Raw genomic sequence first — 22,044 nt, forward strand, 5'->3', positions numbered from 1 at the left:
TCTTCCTTCCCCTAACCTGGGCCATAGGGAACACCTTTGACCCTGGGCCTGGGAAGAGGCCCAGCACCAGTCCTTGGCACCTGCCTACAGAGGGTGACCTGAGCACCTGGCAACCAAGCTGGGAGATGTGGCTTCTAACTGCCCCAACTGGCTTTCCTGACACCTATAGGTGCCGCCTCTCTGATGAAACTGCAGGCCCACCCACCGGACAGGAAGGGGTGGTGCCCAGGGAACAGGGGCTGGCCAGATCCCAGGAACTGAGATTGGACACAGCCAGGTGGCCTAAGCTCATAGCCGCCGCCAGCTTCAGTTCCCTTCGAGGTCTGGGGATGTGTCCCCTTTGGATGCTGCCCCTGGGGAGAGAACCATCTGTCTGAACACCCAGCCCAGGTGGCAGGGCCCAAGAGAGTTCCAGGCCTCAGGAGTGGAGTGGAGGTCCCTGAGAAGCTGCCTGGGCCCTGGCCCAGCACCGCAGCCTCTCCCAGTGATCTTGACCCCACCTGTCTACATCTGGACCTCTGTTTCCTCCCCTGCATAGTGAGAAGGGAGAACACTGAAGAGATTATGCAAATTCTATGAATGATAGCCAGGGGTGGGTGCGGCTGGGTGGCTCTTCTCTGGAGCCCAGGGATTCCCCAGCAAGGGGGTCTGGTCTCAGCCCCTAACCCCACTGTTAACCTGCCCTGGCTGGGCCCCTCCCACAGCCTTCACCTCCCCCCGAAGGGGTTCCCCTCCTCCAGCCCTCCTCCAGCACCCACAAACACCAGAAAGTTACTTGCTCCCTCCTCCCTGCGAGGCTGTGGGGAGGAATTGGGAATATGTGCTCTGGGCAGGGAAACTGAGGAAGAGGGAGGAGAGGTCTGTGGCTGCGGGCTCCTGGCTGCTGGAATCCTGAGATTGCTAGAACCACTCCCCCAAATCCCAGCGCCTGCGGAGCCCCACCCCGGATTCCCGGGCTGGGCCAGAGGTGGGATCCGGTGGTCTGGGTCGCAGCTTCTGGACATGGGGATCTAATCCCTGGAGGCTCGGACCCCCTCCTCCCGTGTGCCGGGCCGGCTGGCCAGGAATGTGCTAACGGGGCAGGTTGGGCCCTATCAGCCCCCAAGGGAACCTGTGGACTTTGAGAGGTGGCCGGGCGGGGCGGGGCGGGGCGGGGCGGGGCGGGGCGGGCGGGGCCAGGCCGAGGGGAGTTAGGCGGCCCGCAGTCGCCCAGCCACTGTCGCGCTGCAGGCTGCAGACTCAGGCCGGACCATGATGCTGCCCCTCCTGCTCTGGGCCCTGCTGCTGCTGCTGGCTACAGTCCCCGGGCCGGGCCCCCGGCCTGCAGCAGGTATGCCCCTACCCTGCGCTTCTATCCCGGGCTCTGCCTACTTCCCTGCTGCAGCCAGGCCCAGGGTAGACCCCTCTGCTCAGCCTCTGTCCATCTGCCAGGCCATCTGGGACTGTACTGGGGGCTGTGAGAAGAAATTCTGGGGTGCCCAGGGTCCGGGGGCTACTGGCGGGATGGAGTCTGGGCTGTGCCCACCCTAAACCCGCTGGGAGCTGGGAGGTGCCAGCTACCTGCGAGGGACGTGGCCCAGGGGCGGGTGGAGGGCCCAGGAGAGCCCCCCGCCTGCAGCCCCGAGCCCCTGTGGAGGGTGTGCTCACAGGTGGAGGAGCCCACAGCCCCACTGAGCCCCCTGACTGGTGAGAGGCAGGGTTGTGGGTCCTTATTAGGGTAGGGCTGAACCTGGGAAAGTCTCAGGGAAGGCTCCTACTCCCGAGCCTCACACTGGGCTGGGCTGGGCTGGCAGTGGCAGGCTCCCAGGCAACCCCCCCCCCCCCCACTCCTATCTGCCATCTCCGGGAAGCGCCACCACCCTTCAGCCACTTAACCTCACTTACTGGCCTCACTCGGCCTCCTCCCCCACTCCCTTGAGCCATCTGCTAATAAAAATTTATTGATGCTCTTGAGTGCCAGGCCTGCACTCGGTGAAATGGGGTCACCGGGGTGGCTCAGGTCCAAACCCAGCCCTTGACTGGCCCCCGTTGGTGGGGTGGCAGGGAAGGGCCAGGTGGGACGTGTGATCCCTGCCTCGGTGTCTGCAGTCGTCCCTCAGTCTCCACCCTCCACTCTGCCCCACCGCTCCCACTACAGAGGCACGGATTCCCTGAAGATATGGCCCTGTCGTGGGTCCCCGTGGTGGTAAGAGCTGAGGCCTGATGTCCACGGCCCCACACCAGACCACTCTCTCCCTCACCCTGGCCCTGCTGGGCCCTCTGCTGGAGATGACCCTCCTCTCCCTTCAGGGTGGGGCTCCTTTGGGGGCCACAGCCAAGCCTGGGAATGAGCTCCTGCCAGGCCTCCAGTGGGACTTAGTAGCCATGTCCCCAGACTCCAGACAGGCCGCCAGGCTGGGTTCACTGACCCTTCAGGGAACAGAGACAGCTCCGAGGCCAGGTCAAGGGCTCAGCCACCTCTGGCCATCAGAGGATGTGGTCTTCCGGGACTTGGTGGCTGAAGGCCAGTCCTGCCCTAGAGGCTCCTCTTGATGCTGCAAAAACGTATGTCTGGAGGCCTTTACCCTTATCTTCCCTCCTCCTGGCAAGTAGTTCAGGCAACTGCTAGATCATTTGTACCAGGGATCCCTCACCCCACGGGCCCCCTGGGTTTCTACTGTGTTCACTTGGTGCTCAGTGCGACTCCTGGGGATGCTTCTCTCTCATGGGCTCCGGGAAAATAATCGCCAGCCCTGCCCGTGGGGCAGCCGGGCGCTCAGGGCCCTCTCCTGCAGGTACCAGGGGGAGCTGCTCCCACCGCTGTGGAGACCAGGATGGGCTGTGCTCCTGCCACCCGACCTGCTCCGGCCTGAGCTCCTGCTGCTCGGACTTTCGGGACTTCTGCCTAGAAGTCTCACCCTACTCGGGCTCCATGATGGGCGGCAAGGACTTCGTAGTGCAGCACCTCAGCTGGTTCAACTCCACCAATGGCGTGATCTGCAGGTGGGAGGCCCGAGGGGCTCCGTGCCTGCTGGGGGCCCAGGGGCAGCTCCTGGCTGGGGTCCCTCCACCCTGGCCCAGCCTTTCCTGCCACCTGCAACCCCCACAGGTTTAAGGAGAGCATCCAGACCCTCGGGCATGTGGACTCCTTTGGACGTGTGCACTGTGTGTCCCCCTTGCTCTATGAGACAGGCCGCATCCCCTTCACGCTCTCCATGGACAATGGTCGCTCCTTCCCGCGCTCGGGGACCTGGCTAGCCGGTGAGCCCTGCTTTCCTGAGCCTTGCCCCCCACCCCCACAGGGACTTTCCCTGGCGCTAATCTAGTCACGCCTCACCTGCCTGGCAGTGCCCGGCTGCCCCGGCTTAACCAGTCCTTCTGGAGGTGTGCCCGACGGGGGCGAGCGTTCTCAAGCTCCTCTCCCCAGCCCCTGGCATCCACACAGGACACCCGGCCCAAAAGGGGGCTGGGGCCTTTAGGGGTCCCCCGGCAAGGTGGGCCACTCGACTCAACCAGGCTAGGGGAAGGGGGGAAGCCAGGTGGAGGCCAGAGGCCTGGGCAGCACAGGGCTCTGGGGGAGACCATACTCTAATGGGACTGCCATGCTTTGTCCCTGGGAGGGCACCCCCAGCTCTCAGAGCCCCTGGGGCCTCAGGCCTTCACTCAGCCCCCACCCCCTGCCCAGTGCACCCCAGCAAGGTGTCGGAGACGGAGAAGAGCGAGCTGGTGAACGAGACCCACTGGCAATACTATGGCATTGCTGGCATCACGGGCAACCTCACCGTGACCTGGGAGCCCTCGGCTCTGTCCACGCAGTCTGTCACCATTGAGCTCTGGGGTTATGAGGAGACAGGTAAGGCGGGCCCAAGGCTGGACCGGCGGGGGAGCTCTGTGGGCCCATAGGGCTGGGAGTTTGGCGCTTGCAGAGATGGGAGCGAGGGCGTTCCAGACAGGGCCCAATCCCAGTGGGGATTTTGAGCAGGAAGAGTACAGGCAAGAAAGGGGAACTGGGGAAAGTGTGGGAGTGGGGGGCAGGCTGGGAACCCCCAGCTGCTTGCTACCAGCTCCAGGAGGAGGTATGGGCATTCCCAGCCCTTGGATCCAAGGCTTGCCTTGGAAACAGAAAAAGCTTGCTCCACCCAGCCTCCCCAAGCCCCTGGACTGCTAGCGTGGCTCAAGGCCTGGCCGCGAGGTGGGGCTGGGACCCTAACATGTGGGAGGAGGAGATGGTCGTCCCTTGAGCCAGGATATTTGCTGGGGCAGCAGGGCAGGTCTTCCTCTGGGAATCGTCTTGTCTGTCCATCTATCAGGCCTCTCTGAGCACCAAAGACAGGCGCCTGGCCCCTCCTCTGCCCCAGGACTCTGGAGGGGCCCCAGGACTGCTAGCGTGGCTCAAGGCCTGGCCGCGAGGTGGGGCTGGGACCCTAACATGTGGGAGGAGGAGATGGTCGTCCCTTGAGCCAGGATATTTGCTGGGGCAGCAGGGCAGGTCTTCCTCTGGGAATCGTCTTGTCTGTCCATCTATCAGGCCTCTCTGAGCACCAAAGACAGGCGCCTGGCCCCTCCTCTGCCCCAGGACTCTGGAGGGGCCCCAGGACTCTTTGGAGGGACCCCGGGGCTGACTTGAGGCCTTCTCTCCCTTAGGGAAGCCCTATTCAGATAAGTGGGCTGCAAAGTGGTCGTACCTGTACCCCCTGGCCACAAGCATCCCCAACTCTGGCTTCTTCAGCTTCACTCCGAAACCCGCACCTCCAAACTACCAGAAATGGGAAGTGGGTGCACTTCGGATCATCAACAGCAAATGCTACGCAGGGGAGAAGTAAGGGCCGCCGGCCACGCAGAGGACGGGCTGCTGGGCCTGGGTCGCTGCTCCGCAGGCTGGACAGGGAGGCCCGGGGCTGTGGGACCGAGGGTGGGAGCGGCCCTTAAGTGTGTGCATGGCCCCCACAGGGACGTGCAGGCCCTCTGGAGCAGCGAGCACGCGCTGGCCTGGCACCTGGGTGAGGACTTCCAGGCAGACCCCGAGGCCTGGGCCCGGGCCCAGTGCCTGGCCTGGGAAGAGCTGGAGGACCAACTGCCCAACTTCCTGCAGGAGCTGCCTGACTGCCCCTGCACCCTGGCTCAGGCCCGGGCTGACTCAGGCCGCTTCCACGTAAGCCCCTACCCCAGTCGGGGCCCAGGAGAGGGCGAGGGGCCAGCTGGAGGTAGCCGGCGTGTGGCGGTAGATAGAGGCCCCAGGGAGGCGAGGCTGGGGTCTGAGGGCCCTCAGGGGTTGGCTCCCAGGGAGGGGATGGCAGAGCCTGAGGCTAGTCCAGCTGACGGCAGCCTCCCGCTCTGCAGACGGACTACGGCTGTGACATTGAGCACGGCAGCGTGTGCACCTACCACCCCGGGGCCGTGCACTGTGTGCGCTCCGTGCAAGCCAGGTGAGTCCCCATTTGCGGGGGGGGCGGGGGGGCCGACAGTGGCCTTGACCTGTCCTCACCCCCAGCCCCCAGTACGCCTCCGGCCAGCAGTGCTGCTACACAGAGGCCGGCACCCTGCTCCTGACGGCCGACTCAACCGGGGGCAGCACCCCGGACCGCGGCCACGACTGGGGCGCGCCCCCGTTCCGCACACCACCCCGCGTGCCTGGCCTCTCCCATTGGCTCTACGATGTCGTCAGCTTCTACCACTGCTGCCTCTGGGCGCCCGAGTGCTCCCGGTACATGCGGCGGCGGCCCTCCAGTGACTGTCGCAGCTACCGGCCGTCGCGCCTAGGTGGGTGCTGGCCAAGGCTGGACCCCGGGCAGGGCTGCACCCGCGCGGCCCCCCTGACCCTCTGCTCTCCCCAGCCTCCGCTTTCGGGGACCCACATTTTGTCACCTTTGATGGTGCCAACTTCTCGTTCAACGGGCGTGGCGAGTACGTGCTGCTGGAGGCCACGCTGACCAACTTGAGGGTGCAGGGGCGGGCCCAGCCCCGGATGACTTCGGAGGGTGAGGCTGGGGCCCCGTGGGCTCCTGGAGGCTCAGGGCCTTCCCAGGAGGAAGGCTGGAGCTGAGCGCTCCGCGTTCTGCACGTGCCACCGCAGGCCCGCAGGACCAGGGCACGGGGCTGGTGGCCGTGGCCGTGCAGGAGGGCAACTCCGATGTGGTGGAGGTCCGGCTGGCTGGCGAGGGCCGGGTCCTGCAGGTGCTGCTGAACCAGGAGGTGCTCAGCTTCACCGAGCAGAGCTGGATGGACCTGAAGGGTGAGTGTGATGGCCGGGGAGCTTCCGGGGGCCGCTCTCTTGCCCTTTCCCTCCCGCCTGAGCCTCCGTGCCTCTCACCGGCATGGCCCGGGGCTTCAGAGCGTGGATGCGGAGATGGAGGCCTCGCGATATGATCCATATGCTGTCCCCAGCATAGTGGTGCAAGTCCGCCCCGCTCCCCTGCACCCCACGGTGAGGGGCCCAGCACAGTGGACACATGTCCCCAGCCCACGGCTGTCTGGGCAGGTGACGTTCTGGGCCCCAGGTAGGGAGATCCAGCCTGGGGACCTGCTGTGATCTCGTGCTTTCACACCCATGGAGCCCCAGACATGTGATCAGAACCCTGAGATGCCCGGACGGTGGGACGAGGAGCTGGAAGCTACAATAATAGGAACTGCCTGCTTCGAGGATGCTGGCTGGCCCTGAGGGCTAAGGAGCAGCCCCCTGTGCACCCCCTTCCCTGTGCTGCCTCAGGGAACTGAACTAATGAAACGAGTTTCTTGTTGTTGGGATGGGTGGGGACCTGGGATGGGCCTGCTGCTGCTGAGGGTGCAGGGAACCCCCGGAAGGGCAGAGGTGGGCATGGCTGCTGCTTTCCTCAAGGAGCAAGGGCCGACGGGGGACCCCAGGCAGGCCTCGGTGTGAGGGGTCCCTTTGGAGCCTGGGCACTTGGTGTCAGTGTGGGGGTCCCAGTACAGGTATGGGCCTGGGGTGAGGGAGTGTCACAGCAGGGCTGGCCCTGGGGATGCCCGTCCCTTCCCTGGGAGTGCACGGATGCTGACCCTCTCATCCTGGGGCTGTGGAGTCACGGCACGGTGCCCTGAGTGGGCAGCCCTGACCCCAGTTCCACCTGTGCCCAGGTATGTTCCTGTCCGTAGCTGCCCAGGACAGCGTATCCATCATGCTGTCATCAGGGGCTGGCCTGGAGGTCAGCGTCCAGGGTCCATTCCTGAGTGTGACTGTCCTCCTGCCTGAGAAGTTCCTTACCCACACGCAAGGCCTTCTCGGGACACTGAATGATGACCCCACCGATGACTTCACCCTGCGCAACGGGAAGGTCTTGCCCCCCAAGGCCACTTCCCGCGAGCTCTTCCGCTTTGGGGCCGACTGTGAGTGACCCTGAGGCCCCCTGGGGGTCGGGGGCGAGGGGACATGGCCATGGATGGAAGTGAGGGGAGAGACCCCAGAACCCTCGGCCACCAGCATGACCTGCTGCATGTCTCCCCAGGGGCCGTGGAGAACACCTCATCCCTGCTCACCTATGACTCCTGGTCCCTGGTCAACAACTTCCTGTATCAGTCCAAGCATGACCACAGCTTTCAGCCCCTGTTCCCCGAGGAGACCGTCCCCGACCCCCGTCAGGCCACTGAGGCAGCTGAATTGTGTGGAGACAACAATTTCTGCATATTCGACGTGATGGCCACTGGGAGCCTGAGCGTGGGCAATGCTACGCGGATGGCCCACCAGGGGCACCAGCATCGTGTGCAGAGCCTGCAGCCTGGTGAGGGCGATGCGGTGGGCACTGGATGCTGGGACATGACCTCCTAAGCCGGCAGCTGTAGGGGGGGTCAGCCAGTGGCTTCATCCTGTGGTCTGCTCCTGGTCCCCTACCCCCAGTGACGTCCTGTGGCTGGCTGGCTCCACCCCGCAATGGGCGCAAGGAGGGTATCAGGTACCTGTCGGGCTCCACCGTCTCCTTCCACTGTGACAGCGGCTACAGCCTGTCTGGGTCGGAGGCGAGCACCTGCCAGGCTGATGGCACCTGGTCCAGGCCCACCCCCATGTGCCAGCCAGGTGAGGATGCCCTGCCCACCTGCCCCAGCCCCCCACCCCCGCCCACCCTCGGGCAGCCCTCACCGCTCTGTGCCCTCTCCAGCGCGGAGCTACACGGTGCTGCTGAGCATCATCTTCGGAGGCCTGGCGGTGGTGGCTCTGGTCGCGCTCACCTATGTGCTACTGCGTCACAGGAAGCGCAACGTGTAAGGCCCCCCCCCCCGCCCCCCCCCCCCGGACCCAGGGTTCTACCAGCGGGACCCCGTCTGTGCCCCTCCTTGGCTCTCCTGAGGCTCCGGAGTGCCCCCCATGTCCGCTGCAGACCGTGTCTCTGTTGCAGGGCCAGCTGGGGTTCGCAGCCCTGAGGGGAGCGCCTTTGGCAACAGCAAGAGGCACATGGGGCCACCCCGGAGAACGTGTACCCCAGCACTTGGATCCCCAAATCCCTAGCACCATTTACTGGGACCTGGACACCTGATAACCTGAGCCTTTAATGTCCGTGCACACCAGGCCTAGTGCCCTGCTCTGTCCCCTCAGACATGGACACCTGGCTCCAGCCGTGCAGCTCCCGGAAGGCGTCTGGTCCTCTAGTCCCCGGGTAGTCTCAGCTCCAATTCCCCAGACTCCATACCCGCGGATTCTAACGCCTGTCTCTGGAGACCCAACACTCGGGGGGCACCTGAAACGCAAATGCTAGTACCTCAGATCCCGTGTCGGATGCCTGTGACCCTGATCCACTGATCCCCGGTGCCCCAGCCCGGGAGCCCTAACACCCAACTGCCTTGATTGCTGGACTTGGCCCAGCCTGAGTGGGAGAGGCCTCAGGACCCCAGTGTGGAGGGTCACTCTCTGAGCTCCAGGCTTGTAATTCTAACCCTTCTGGAATGTCACTTCTAACTCTACTGGAATGGCACTTGAAATACCCTTCCCTGTCTACCCAGAGAAAACAAGCATGTGGTGCCCCCTCCTTGGTGTCCGGTGCTCATGCTACACTTTGGTTCTGGAGAGTTCCATGGTTGCTTTGTGGGGCCAGCAGCACCCAGAGCAACCTTAGTCCACTGGAAGGCCACCTGGGGTGGGTCCCTCCCTAGCCTGTCTCCACTGAAAAGTGGGATTGAGAACGGTGGCCACTTCATGGGGCAAGTGTCTGCAAAGGATTCAGGTGGAGTGTCATGCTGGGTGCCCAGGAGACGGGATAGGGCCGGCACAGGCACCCGCCCCTTCCCCCAGCAGCAGGTTGGGGGGCCCTGGGCCCCTCCCCTGCACCAGCACTGCCCTGCAGGTAGGCAGTGACTAGTAGTTCCTGACCAGAGCCCATGTTCTGGGTCCCTGGGTTCTTTACCCAGGCTTCCCCCTACTGCTGCCCTCTAGTGAGGGTGCTGAGTGGGGGCCACGGGAGGGCCTTGGCAGCATAGGATAGGGCCAGGCTTGTCTCTGCGAAAGCACAGTGGAGGGCGGGGTTGGAGGCTAGGGCCCCCTGGTCGAGGCCAGTGGCTCACCCTGGGAGGTAGGGGCGGGAGGAGGTTGCCCAAGGGACGCAGAACCTTGGGGTGGGAGGTAATGAGCGGAGGCCCTCTTCCCAGCAACCTGCACTGCTGAGAGAGGCCACGTGGGGGCAGCAGAGGGTAGGAACAGAGATGGGAGGTGGAGGCTACACCAGGTCCTAGGAGAGGGCAGTCAGCGGCGGCTCCAGCTGGGCCAGTTGGCTTGTCACAACCTTGGCCAAGGCTCGTGCAGGCCCACTTCTGCATCTGTCTCTGCTGAGAGGGCCTTGAGTCATCCCCCGGTCTCAGGAGCAGAGGCCGTCCAGCTGGCTCTGACCGCCAGGGTCAGAAGTGAAGCTTCCCCACACCATTAGACTTGCCATTGGCTGAGGGTCCTGGGCAGAGGTGGGAAAGCTGGGCAGTAGGGGCAGCTGCAGTCTGGAAGGCTTCCTGGAGGAGGCAGTCTTGCACAGTGGGGCACATTCAAAGGAACAGAGATGAGAGTGGGGTTGGGGGGGTCTCCCTGGGGTGGTACCCCAGAGACTAAAGGAGGGGGATGGGGTCAGTCTTTGCCCTTCCAGGCCCCACCCCCCTGCTTCCCCACTGGCTTCCTGCTCAGGGCAGGGTGGGACTGAGGGCTGGCCCTTTGGCCACTGGGGAGGTACTTTCCTCTCTGCAGATGAGGTAAGGCAGGGCTGGCATTTCCACTGACCTGAGTCCTCGGTGCTGGGCCGGGCACGAACCAGTGTGTGACAGGGTGCTTTCCTTGTCTAGGCAGCCTGGACATGTGGGAGCAGGCACACCAGGGCCCAGGAGGGCAGGGGCAGCTTCACAGCTCCAGGGCATAACTGAAAGGCTAGGTCAAATTCTCAGAGATGTGATTGGTCAGAGAGGATATTCCAGGCAGAGGAACAGCCTGGGCAAAGGCTCAGAGAGAAGTGTAGTCCGGTCTGAGGAATAGTGAGGCCCCTGGTCCACCAGCCAGTGGCGGTTAAGCTTCATCCTAAAAGAGTAAAACATGGCCTCCCTCCGGCTTCCCCACCCTACACTTGTCCCTCCAGGTTGGGACCGAGAGTTGTCCCCACCCATCCCCAGCAGGAGAAGGGGTGCACTGTCTGTGGCCCTTGCCCCAGACATCTGGCATTCCCAGTGCCAGGGACAGGCCAGGCTGGGAAGCCCCGACACCTGACGGGTTTTCCCAGGGGCCTGTAGGGAGTCAGGGGCACTACTGGGCCTGTGTGAGGCAGAAGGTCCCAGAGCCCCACATAGACTCCCTTTAGAGAGCTCAAAGGCAGGGACCACCGCCTCGGGAAGTGGTCTCCCCAAACCACAGTCCCAAGGCATCAGAAGCCAATGTCCAGTCCCCTACCTTTTGTACTGGTCAGGGCCTGAGGGACAGAAATCCAGGGACTTAGAAACACAGGGATGAATCGGGAAGTCAAATAGCTGGTGAGGATGCCATAGGACCCCAGCAACAGCCCTGGGCCGAGGGACAGAGGAAGGAGGGTGCCAGAGCCAGGCCCAGGCACTCACAAAAGCGGGAACCTCACAGCAGAAACCGTGCAGGCCCATGGGCGCTGGCAGGAGCCACAGGCCCAAGATGGGCGAAGCACCTGCTTCTCCTGCCCTCCGACCTCCCACTAGGGCCTCCCATTAGCTGAACACAGTGGGGAGCATAGGGCTGAGGGGCCAAAACAGCACAGTGGGGAGCAGGGCCCCCTCCTTGGCCAGGCTGGTTCCTTCTGCAAGCCCTGGGGTGGCTGAGTCCCTGCCCTGGGCCACCTCTGTCCTCAGAGCTGACATTCCGATGGCTGCCCAGCAAGGAGGGGATGCTCAGTGCAGCACATGTTGGGAATGGGAAATCAAGGGATGCTTCCTGGAGGAGTCCCATTGAAGTGGAACTTGAAAGGACAAAAACCATTAGGGAAATGAGGTTGAGTAGGTGCCTGCAAGGAGCAGAACAGCCCACGACACCCAGATACCTCTGCTGGGTTGCACGCTAGACTGCATTTCCCAGCGCCCCTTGCACTGGGGTGGTCACGTGACTAAGTTCTCCTTGTGCAAAGCTAGCAGAAAAGGACGGGGCACTTGCAGGCCTGAGCCATAACACTCTCCACCAGCATCCTTCCACGATCTTTCTGTTGCGAGGGTGGCTCTGGACCCCGTGCTAACCTGGGTCCCCAGCATGTGGCAGGGAACCCTCTCCCTCCCTCACTGTCCTGTTCACCCATCCAGTATTACTACTGGCACAAGAAACAAACTTGTGATTAAACCATAATACATTTTTGGGTCTATTTGTTGCAGCAGTCGTTTCCTCTATAAATGCCAGAGGCAGGGGTGAGAAAAGATGGTCTTACAATACTGTGGGCACAAGGTTTTTAAAAACTCAAGATAGGCCAGCGTTCATAGCAGTGTTGCTCATGATCGCCAAAAAGGTGGGAGCAACCAAGTGTCCACGGATGCCTGAAGGGGTAAAGGAAACATGGTCCACCCACGTGTGGAATGTCGTTCACAGGCTCTAACATGGATGAATGTTAAGACATCTTGCTCAGTGAAATAAGCCAGACACAAAAGGACAATGCTGTACCATTCCGCTCATACGAAGTTCCTAGAGTCATCAAATTCATAGAGACAGTAAAATAGAGCTTACCGGGGCCTGGGTCAGGGAATGGGGAGCTAGTGTTTAATGGGGCCAGAGTCTCAGTCTGGGAAGATGAAAACATTCTGCAGAGGAATGACGCTAATGGTTGCCCAAGACCGTGAAAGGCTTAATGCCATCGAGCTGGACACTTCTAAATGGTTACGATGGTAAACATTATGTATTTATGTACTTTACTACAATAAATAAAGAATTCAAAGTTTACTTAACTGGTCCCCGGTTGGTGGGCATGAAGCTGTGCTCAGTCTTTGGCTTCTTCAAACACTGTTGTCCCTTGTAAAGAAGTCCAGGGTTACTTGCAAGAGCAGTTCATACCAGAGGACTGGCTGGTTAAACAGCACATGCATTTTCCTCCTGGAGTGGTGCTCAGTGACACCCTAACCTACTGAGAGAGCCCGGTCCCCTCCCCCTCGTCAGTACAAGGAGCCTTCACATTTTTTTGCTCTTTGCCAGACAGACAAAACATGTGGTGAGGCCCACCTCAACTTGGCTAGGCTGAACATCCCCAGAATTCCCATCCTGGTCAGGATGGACTGCAAGAAAGAGTCCCATGCCCAGATTCGGAGGCAGGAAGCGAATCAGCAGTCTCGCTCATAGCTCACACTCATCATGGTGTGTCTGCTGACTCAGCTCGTCCGCACCAGGAGAGGCCAAGGTTGCAGCGCCTTCACTTGCCCTCAGGCCACGTTCAGCTTCCCTGCTCCTTTGCCAGGTGCCTGACAGGGGAGTCCAGGAAACCCTTATCTCCCTTGGCAACAAGAAGGCTCTCGGGTTTCAACCAAGCCATGTGGACTCCAGCCAACAAGTGGGGTTCCAGCCAGCTCTGGATCCTCCCCCCACCTAACACCCACCTGCCCTCCAGACTCTCTGCTACATGGACCTCAAGCTCCAACATCAGATGGAAGACAACAGCCTTACAGAGGCCCCTTGACCAGCTCCCACAGTTGCAGGTTCTCTGGTGGAACCCTGATAAATAAAGTATAAGTTGTATGCAAGAAAGTACACCGCGGGTGTCTGGGTGGCTCAGTCGTTAGGCGTCTGCCTTCGGCTCAGGTCATGATCCCAGGATACTGGGATCGAGCCCCTCATCAGGCTCCCTGCTCAGCGGGAAGCCTACTTCTCCCTCTCCCATTCCCCCCGCTTGTGTTCCCTCTCTCACTGTGTCTCTCTCTGTCAAATAAATAAATAAAATATTAAAAAAAAAAAAAAAGAAAGCACACCGCTCCGGGTCCAGCTCAATGAATTAATCCAAAGTGAATATGCCCAGTTAACCACCACTCATGTCAAGAAATTGAACAGTAACGAGTGCCTGGGTGGTTCAGTCGGTTAAGCGTCTGCCTTCGGCTCAGGTCATGATCCCAGGGTCCTGGGATCGAGTCCCGCATCGGGCTCCCTGCTCATCGGGGAGTCCGCTTCTCCCTCTGCCTGCCGCTTCCCCTGCTTGTGCTCTCTCTGTGTCAAATAAATAAATATTAAAAAAAAAAAAAAGAAACTGAACAGTACCAACCCCTTCACACCTACCCCACCATTTTATCTATCGGTCACTGCCAGGGTAGCCACTGATTTCTCACACCAAATGTTAGTTTTGTGTGGTTTTGTACTTTAAATAGATAGAATCGTAGAGTAGATCCTCTTTTGTGTCTGGCTTCTTTTGCATGTTTATGAGATTCCTCCATGTTGAGGTATAAGTCTGTCATTGACTTTTTTTTTCCTGAATATTATTCCATCACATGAATTTGTTCATCCGTTTTCCTGCCGAGGCACGTTGGGTTGGTTTCTTAGTTTGGAGCTGTAATGGCCAGTGCTGTGAACATTCTTGTATGTGTCCTTTGATGCACAAATATATGAATTTATGTTGGCTAAGTTCCCAGGAGCAGCATGCTGGGCATGAGGCATGTGTGTTGGTAACTTTAGTAGATAATACCAGTTTTCCCAAGTGATTTTAACAACTGACATTCCCACCGGCAGCATATGATAGTTTCGTTTTGCCATATTTTTGCCAACACTTGGTATTGTCAGTCTTTTTCATTTTGGCCATTCTCATGGGTATGTACTGGTGGCATATTGTGGACTTATTTTGCATTTTTCTGACAATTAGTGAAGCTATACACCTTTTCATATGTTCATTGGCCATCTGGAGCACCTCTTTTGTGAGGTGCCCGTTCAAGTCCTTTGCCCATTTTCTGTTGGGTTACTTGGATTTCTCAAATTAATTTGTAGAAAGATTTTTTTTTTAAGATTTTATTTATTCATCTGACACAGAGAGACACAGCGAGAGCAGGAACACAAGCAGGGGGAGTGGGAGAGGGAGAAGCAGCCTTCCCGCAGAGCAGGGAGCCCAATGCGGGGCTCGATCCCAGGACCCTGGGATCATGACCCGAGCCGAAGGCAGACGCTTAACGACTGAGCCACCCAGGCGTGCCTTATTTGTAGAAATTTTTGACTCTGGATAAGTTTGTTGTCAGATATAAATACTGTAAATACTCTCCCACTCCATGAGTTGCTGTTTTAATGATTTTCACTGTTTAATGATGTCTTTTGTTGAACGGAGGTTCTTAACTTTAATATAGTCCAATTTATCAATTTTTTTTCTTTTATAATTAGTACTTTTCGTGTCCTGTTTAAGAACATTCACCTACTCCAAAGTTACAAAGCTGTCCTGTGTTTTCCAATAAAAGCATTATTGCTTCATACTTTATAATGAGATCTGCAAGCCATCTGGAGTAGATTGTGCATGGTGTGCAGTAGGGGTCAGGATTCCCATTTTTCATGCAGATATCCAGCTGACTCAGACCACATATTGAAACAGCACCCCTTGCCCTCTGCACTGCTGTGTCCCTTCTACCAGAGACACGATGAGTCTCTGTTCTGTCCTATTGCCTAGTTTATCTTTGCTCCAATACCAAATTGCCTTACTTATCAATTATCTAATTTTTTTTTTTAAAGATTTTATTTATTTATTTCAGACAGAGAGAATGAGAGGGGAGAGGGTCAGAGGGAGAAGCAGACCCCCCCCTGAGCAGGGAGCCCGATGCGGGACTCGATCCCGGGACTCCAGGATCATGACCGGAGCCGAAGGCAGTCGCTTAACCAACTGAGCCACCCAGGCGCCCCTCAATTATCTAATTATTTAATTACATAGCTTGTTCTTGATACCTGGTAGTGTGAGTCCTCCATTTATGTTATTCTTCAAAATTGCTTGGGCTGGTCTTGGTTCTTGGTGTTTCCATATGAATTTTAGAAGCAGCTTGCCAATTTCCACAAAAAAATCGTTTAGGATTTTTATTAAGGTTGCACTGACCCTCTGGATGAATGTGGGGAGAATGAGCATCTTCACAAAACTAAGCCTCCTAGTTCATGAGTATAGTATAAGACTCCATTTATTTAGGTCTTTTTAAAATTCTCCGAATTATATTTTATAATGTTCATTGTAGAGATCTTGCGTACCCATGTTAGTTTTACTAACTTTGATTTTTTTTTATGCTTTTATGATTTCAATTCCAAAAGATGTTTTCTGTTTGTGGCTATATGTAGAAATATTATTGGTTTTTGTGTATTTTCCTTGATCCCTGCGATTGTGTAAAATTCACCTATTTCTAACAGTTTATCTGTAAAGTAGCTACAGTTTTATGTTCTCCTTCCCAATCCTTGTGTCTTTTATTTTTTTCCCTCACTTTATTATGTTAGTGAAAACTTCCCTTCCACTAATGAAAGGAAATTATAACAGCCGGCCATGCTTATCTTGGCCTCAAAAGGAATTGGTCTCAATCTCAGAAGGAAGGCTTTTTATGTTTTACCACGAAGTATGACGTTTTCTGTAAAGGTTCTGCAGCTGCAATTTATCAGATTAGGAAAGTTTCTTTCCATTTATAGTTACTGAAGGTTCTTATTGTGAATGCAAGTTGGGAACTTTAATCAAACGCTCTTCTGCATATATCGAGATGGTCGATTGTCTCTCTCTTTTTCCCTTTATTCTGTTAGTGTGTTAGCACAATGAATTACATGGCTTGACTTTCTCGTGTGCAACCAATCTTGCACTCACAGAATAAACCCCAATCGGGGATGATTTGGCTTGTTCATCTTTCATTTAGGAGTTTTGCATTTCTGTCCATGAATGAAATCGCCCTCTACTTTTCATTTTTGAAATTTCTTTGTTCAGGTTTTGTTCTCAGGATGATGCTGTCCTCATTTAAAGCATTGGGCAATGTTTCTTTCCTCTTTTCTGTTCTCTGGAACAGTTTGTTTAAGACTGGTGTTTTTCCTTCCATCAGTGTTTGGAAGAATTCACAGAGGAAGACTTCTGCGCCTGGAGTTGTTTACTTTGTCCCTGAGGGGGTCTCACTGTTGTTTTTATTGGCGACGCTTATTTATGAGGGAGGTTGAGCAACTTTTTCAATGTTAAAGCAGCTCATTTGTAGCTCTCTTTCTGTGGTCTAAATTGAGTCATATCCCTGTGCGTCTTTCTAATGGATACTTGGTCTTTTACATTAAATATTTAAGTATTTATTTATTTATTTGACAGAGAGAGAGACAGCGAGAGAGGGAACACAAGCAGGGGGAGTGTGAGAGGGAGAAGCAGGCTCCCCGCTGAGCAGGGAGCCGGATGCAGATGCGGGGCTCAATTCCAGGACCCTGGGATCATGACCTGAGCCGAAGGCAGATGCTTAATGAGAGCCACCCAGGCGCCCTTAAGTATTTAAATATTAAAGAGACCAACCCTGGGCGCCTGGGTGGCTCAGATGGTTAAGCGTCTGCCTTCGGCTCAGGTCATGATCCCAGGGTCCTGGGATCAAGTCCCGCATCGGGCTCCCTGCTTCTTGGGAGCCTGCTTCTCCCTCTGCCTCTCTCTCTCTGTCTCTCATGAATAAATAAATAAAAAAAATCTTAAAAAAAAAAAAAGAGACCAACCCCATATCATATTATGTACTGAAAGTATTTTCCCCAAATTTTTCATTGGCCTTTACGATTTATTTTTATTTTTTACTTTTAAGATTTTTCTTTAATTCCAGCATAACTAACATACACTATTATATTAGTTTCAGACGTACAATATCATGACTCAACAATTCTGTACATTACTCAGTGCTCATCATGGTAAATGTACTTTTTAATTCCCATCACCTAGTTTACCCATCTCCCCTCCCCCCCCACCTCTCCTCTGGTTACTACCACTTTGTTCTCTATAGTTAAGAGTCTGTTTTTTGGTTCCTCTCTTGTTTTCTTTGCTTGTTTGTCTCGTTTCTTAAATTCCACATATGAGTGAAATCATATGGTATTTGTCTTCCTCTGACTGATTTCGCTTGGCATACTACACTCTAGTTCCAGCCACATTGTTGCAAATGTTTGTCAATCTTTAAAGAAGTTTTCCATATCAAAATTTTTACTTTTTATGTGTTCAAATATATCTGTGTTTTTTTTTTCTTTTACTCCCTGTTTTTATGTCATGCCTGAAAAGGCTTTCCCCACTCTAAAAATATAAATAAAACTTCCTTGCGAGGTTTTGTTTTGGTTTGGTTTTTTTTATAGATCTATATGGTTTCACTTTTAACACTTCCATCTTGACCCAACTGGAATTTATTTTGGTGTAAATAAAGAGGTAGGGATCCCACTTCATTATTTTCCTAGGTGGCTGCCCAAAACTTTGTTTTGTTTTGTTTTTTAAGATTTTATTTATCTGACAGAGAGAGACACAGTGAGAGAGGGAACACAAGCAGGGGGAGTGGGAGAGGGAGAAGCAGGCTTCCCGCCGAGCAAGGAGCCCGATGTGGGGTTCCATCCGAGGACCCCGGGATCATGACCTGAGCCAGATGCTTAGCAACTGAGCCACCCAGGTGCCCCATGATTTCTTAGGTTTATTCATATGCTGCTTTAACAACTGTATGTTTATAATTTGTTTTAAAACAAATTTGGATGGATTTGTTTAATTGATTTAAAAAAATTTTTTTTTTATTTATTTGAGAGAGCAAGAGAGCATGAGGGGGGATGGTGGGGAGAGGGAGAAGTGGACTCCCTGCTGAGCAGGAATCCTGACCAGGGGCTTGATCCCAGGATCCTGAGATCATGACCTGAGCCAAAGGCAGAGGCTTAACCAACTGAGCTCCCCAGGCGCCTCTCCTAAGATCATCTTAAATTATTTTTATATTCGGTGTGAGGTAGGGTTCAAGATTCATTTTCTCCATCAGTGTATCAGGCGTTCACTTCTGGCATTTATTCTGCATGACCCTTGGTCCATTGTGACTTCAGGATCCTCACCTGTAAAATTGGGATAATCATAGCTCCACTTCATTAAGGAGAATTATATGAATTGAGTTAATACACGTAAAGCAATAGACTAGTACCCAGCCCACAGTCAATGCCCAGAGAGGTTGCTATTGTGGCCTTGGGGCATATATTCATATTAAAGGAGTATCCATTCATTCCCCTTCTATTCAGTGGTTTTTTGGTGGGTTTCTTTCTTTCTTTTTTGTCCGTTTTTATCAAGAATGGGTGTTGAGGGGCGCCTGGAGGGCTCAGTCATTAAGCCTCTGCCTTCCTTTGGCTCAGGTCATGACCCCAGGCTCCCTGCTCGGCAGGGAAGCCTGCTTCTCCCTCTTCCCCCTCCCCCGTTCATGTTCTCTCTCTCTCAAATAAATAAATAAAATCTTAAAAAAAAAAAAAAAAGAATGGGTGTTACTGAATTTTCTCAAATGCTCCTTCATTCTCTGTGGAGATAAACCTTTTCTCCTCAGGGTGAAAAATAAGAGGTAAGAGTCACGCTCATGGACACACCGAGAGAAGACCTTCCTTGCAGCGCTGGTGTCCACCCCACTGGGGGAGGTGGGACATGTCATGTTTTCATGCGTTGCTAGAATCTCCTTGCTAAGTTTTTAGGAACTTCGTGTTGAGTTTCATAAACACGACCGGTCCGTGGTTTGCTTTGGCAGGTTTCGGGTCAGTCTTTTGCTGGCTTCATAAAGTGAGTGTGGACATTTTCCTTCTTGCTCCTCACTGTGGGGGCTTAGCTGGCAGGACACACTTCACCTGAGGAACTTTCTAGAAAGGTGTTTGAGGTAAGCTAGTGTTCCTGCAATGTTCTTAATTTTTTCTGATGATTGTTGTCACATCTAGATCTTGGCCCTTTCTTGGATCTGTCATTTATATTTAAGGTTGCCAGATTTAGCAACCAAAAATATAGGATGCCCAATTAAATCTGAATTTCAGATAAACAACAATATTTTCAGTGTAAGTCTCACATATTGCAACCCTACTTACATTGTCTTAAAAAGTAATTTATTTTATTGAACTAGCCAAATTTATTTGGATGAATGATCTTTTAACTTCCTCTACATCTTAACTCATTTCCCCGTTGTCATTTCTTCATTTGTACTGTAAGCTGTTGAAAACCTATTTTTTTCAAAGATCTGTTTTTCTGATTTCAGATTTATCAATCTCAATCTCTGTTACTGAGCCTTTCCTCCTGCTTTCCTGATTGCTCTGACTGTTCCTTCACTAACTTTCACTTAGATGCTTTATTCATTTTGATTCTTATTATTAATGCAATTGTTTAAGGCAATGAATTTTCCTTTGATCCTGCAGTAGGGGTTGATCTGTACTGTGCCATTGTGGTTTTGAAGATACTGCAGCCCTGGGTCTGATTGCCCCTGTGTAACCAGACGTTCAAAGAGCCAGCTGTAAGAGTCCCTGACTGGGCATCACTGGCGTTGCTGGTGATCTGGGTGGGATGTGGGCATGGGCTGGGCAAGTCTCCGAGGGTGGGATGAGCAGGGAGGGAGAGGAATGGGGTTCCTCCAGGGGCACCAGGAACCAAGGAGAGCTCCGTGCTGCCTCGTGGATCAGGTATGCGTTTTCCAAGGCCCATCATTGTCATGAGTGGGGAGTGGATGGAGGCCGGGGCAGCAGCAAGGAGGTGGAGAGGGATAAGGAGAGGGAGCCAGGGCTGAGCCACGCAGAGGGAGGGAGAGGACTGGGTGCCCAGAGTGGGAGAGGTGGACACCAGAGAGCCTCTGGTTGCCTCACAGCTGGCTTCCAGTTTGGTGTGTTGAGTCTGAAGTGCCTGTGGCCCCGGTTGGTGTGTGGGTGTGGGGTCTGATGATCCAGAAACCTGGGACAGAGCCGGGGTGGGGACCCATCAGCTCATGAGTGGTAACAGCCTCAGGGAGGGACCCGCTGGGCCCATGAGAGCTGCACCTGAGACTTTTGTTAAGCCTCAAAAGCAGCGTGGAGGGGAGCTCTGTCACCCCCGCTGGCTGTGAAGTTCAGTGAGCAATGTGCTAGAGTCATCAGGATAGCGGCCCAGGCGCCTCCCCTAGGGGGAGGCCACACTACGGACGCTCCTGACAGCACAGGGCCAGACTCTGGACCCCACCAGGTCAGAAACTGCCCTCCCACTCCTGCTTGTCTAAGCCCACTTTTTCTGCACCCCTGACTCTTGAACTAGACCTGCCCTTCCCAGAAGTCCTCTTCCCACTCCCTCCCAAAGTCAGACTCTGAGAGAGCTGTGACCTCCAGGCTGCCTGAGTGCAGCAGTGAGTGGCCCTGAGGTCACCATGGAGCACAGTGACCATGGCAAGCCTGTCCCCCTTCTCAAAGTCAGCCACCCCTGTCCCCAGTCGTTTCTCTTGGAGTCTGTCAGAATACTCCCCAACACACACCCGCGCAGGCAAGCTCAGATCAGAGATCTGCCCCATCCAGCCCCCTCTCCCAATGTGTGGTTGACATCAGGTCCCCATCCCAATCCCCAGCACTTGTGAATATTACCTTATATGGCAGAAGTGACTTTGCCACTGAGTTAAGGATCTTGAGACAAGAGAGTATCCTGGGTTATCTGAATGGGACCTAGATGCCCACAGGTGTCCTTACCCCCTTTTTGGGGGCACCTTCTCCACCCAGACCCGTGCAGAGCAGAAGGAGCCTTCACATGCAAAGGAGAAGGCCACATGACCAAGAGGGAGGAGCTGGAGTGATGTGGCCACAAAGCAAGGGACCCCAGCAGCCACCAGAAACGGGCATAGGCAGGAAGGAGTCTCCCTAGAGCCCCCAGAGGGAACTCAGCCCTGCTTACACCTTGCTTTTAGCCTGGTGATACTGATTTCAGACTCCTAGCCTGTGAGAGCGTAGATTTCTGTAGTTTGAATGCACTCTGTGGTATTTTGTCTCAGCAGCCACAGGGGAATAATAGCCACTCCTGTCCTGCTTGGCCAAATAGGAAGAGCAGGGTGGGAGGCCGTGGCTCCAGCAGTGGAACCAGGCCTCAGACCCTGCCAGGTGGAGGTATGCCCCTGCAGGACGCTGGGGTAACACCCAATGCTCCCAGGAACCAGTGTGGGGCAGGACCCCCAGGCCAGTCCAGCAAGGCACCCTCAGGGAGGGCAGTCCCCCCAGCAACTGGCAAAGCCATCTCAGCAACTGGAGGCTAATGGGTCCGGGAGAGCCGTTCTCAACTCGGGATGATTTGGCCACTGGTGGTGGTGGTAGTAGGTGCTGTACATCTAGCAAGTAGAAGCCAGGGAAGCTGCTCAACACACAGCAATGGCGGGACAGCTCCCTAGCAAGACTATTTCACTCGAAATGTCAACAGTGCTGAGCGTGAGAACATGGGCAATTGTTGGAGCTGGGGACTGGGGCGGGGTCCTATTTCATCCAACCTTTTCCTGGCACAGAGCGCAAGATCCAGAGATGGTCCTAAGGCCTGGCAAGAGTCAGGGGCAGGTGCCCCTGGCCACAGCCCTGCCTTCCCACCAAAAGGCAGGCCCCAGACAGCCATACTGCGGAGGCCCGGCAGGGGTGGCCTGGGCAAGGCCAGCCTGTCGCTAGGTCTCAGTTTCCGCACCTCCCTGCTGGTGTGTTGTGGAGGACTTAGGAACTCCGTGTGTGTGCTTTCTAAGGGCGCCTTCCCACAACTAGACCCTGAATCAGGC

At 55.4% G+C, this 22,044-nt stretch overlaps 1 protein-coding gene across 2 annotated transcripts; it reads left to right on the top strand.

Moving 5' to 3' along the window:
- Window positions 1–1,224: 1,224 nt before the first annotated feature.
- Window positions 1,225–13,361, top strand: SUSD2 (sushi domain containing 2). Of its 2 annotated transcripts, XM_045886417.3 has the most exons (15): window positions 1,225–1,330; window positions 2,775–2,982; window positions 3,089–3,240; window positions 3,665–3,832; window positions 4,624–4,798; window positions 4,930–5,131; window positions 5,320–5,405; window positions 5,471–5,739; window positions 5,814–5,957; window positions 6,053–6,211; window positions 7,072–7,320; window positions 7,440–7,712; window positions 7,829–8,005; window positions 8,088–8,190; window positions 8,325–13,361. In XM_045886417.3, the coding sequence occupies exons 1-15, from the start codon at window positions 1,252–1,254 to the stop codon at window positions 8,347–8,349; spliced, it is 2,469 nt and encodes an 822-aa protein (XP_045742373.3). In that variant the 5' UTR covers window positions 1,225–1,251; the 3' UTR covers window positions 8,350–13,361. The 2 variants fall into 2 exon arrangements, with proteins under 2 accessions (XP_045742373.3, XP_064434148.1); XM_064578078.1 differs by lacking the exon at window positions 1,225–1,330 and having other exon boundaries at window positions 2,872–2,982; window positions 3,172–3,240.
- The last annotated feature ends 8,683 nt before the right edge of the window (window positions 13,362–22,044 follow it).

The sequence above is a fragment of the Mirounga angustirostris genome, unplaced genomic scaffold (genome assembly GCF_029215605.1).
Source record: "Mirounga angustirostris isolate CCGP_5_RB_7025 unplaced genomic scaffold, mMirAng1.0.hap1 SCAF_14, whole genome shotgun sequence".
NCBI classification, from domain to species: domain Eukaryota; kingdom Metazoa; phylum Chordata; class Mammalia; order Carnivora; family Phocidae; genus Mirounga; species Mirounga angustirostris.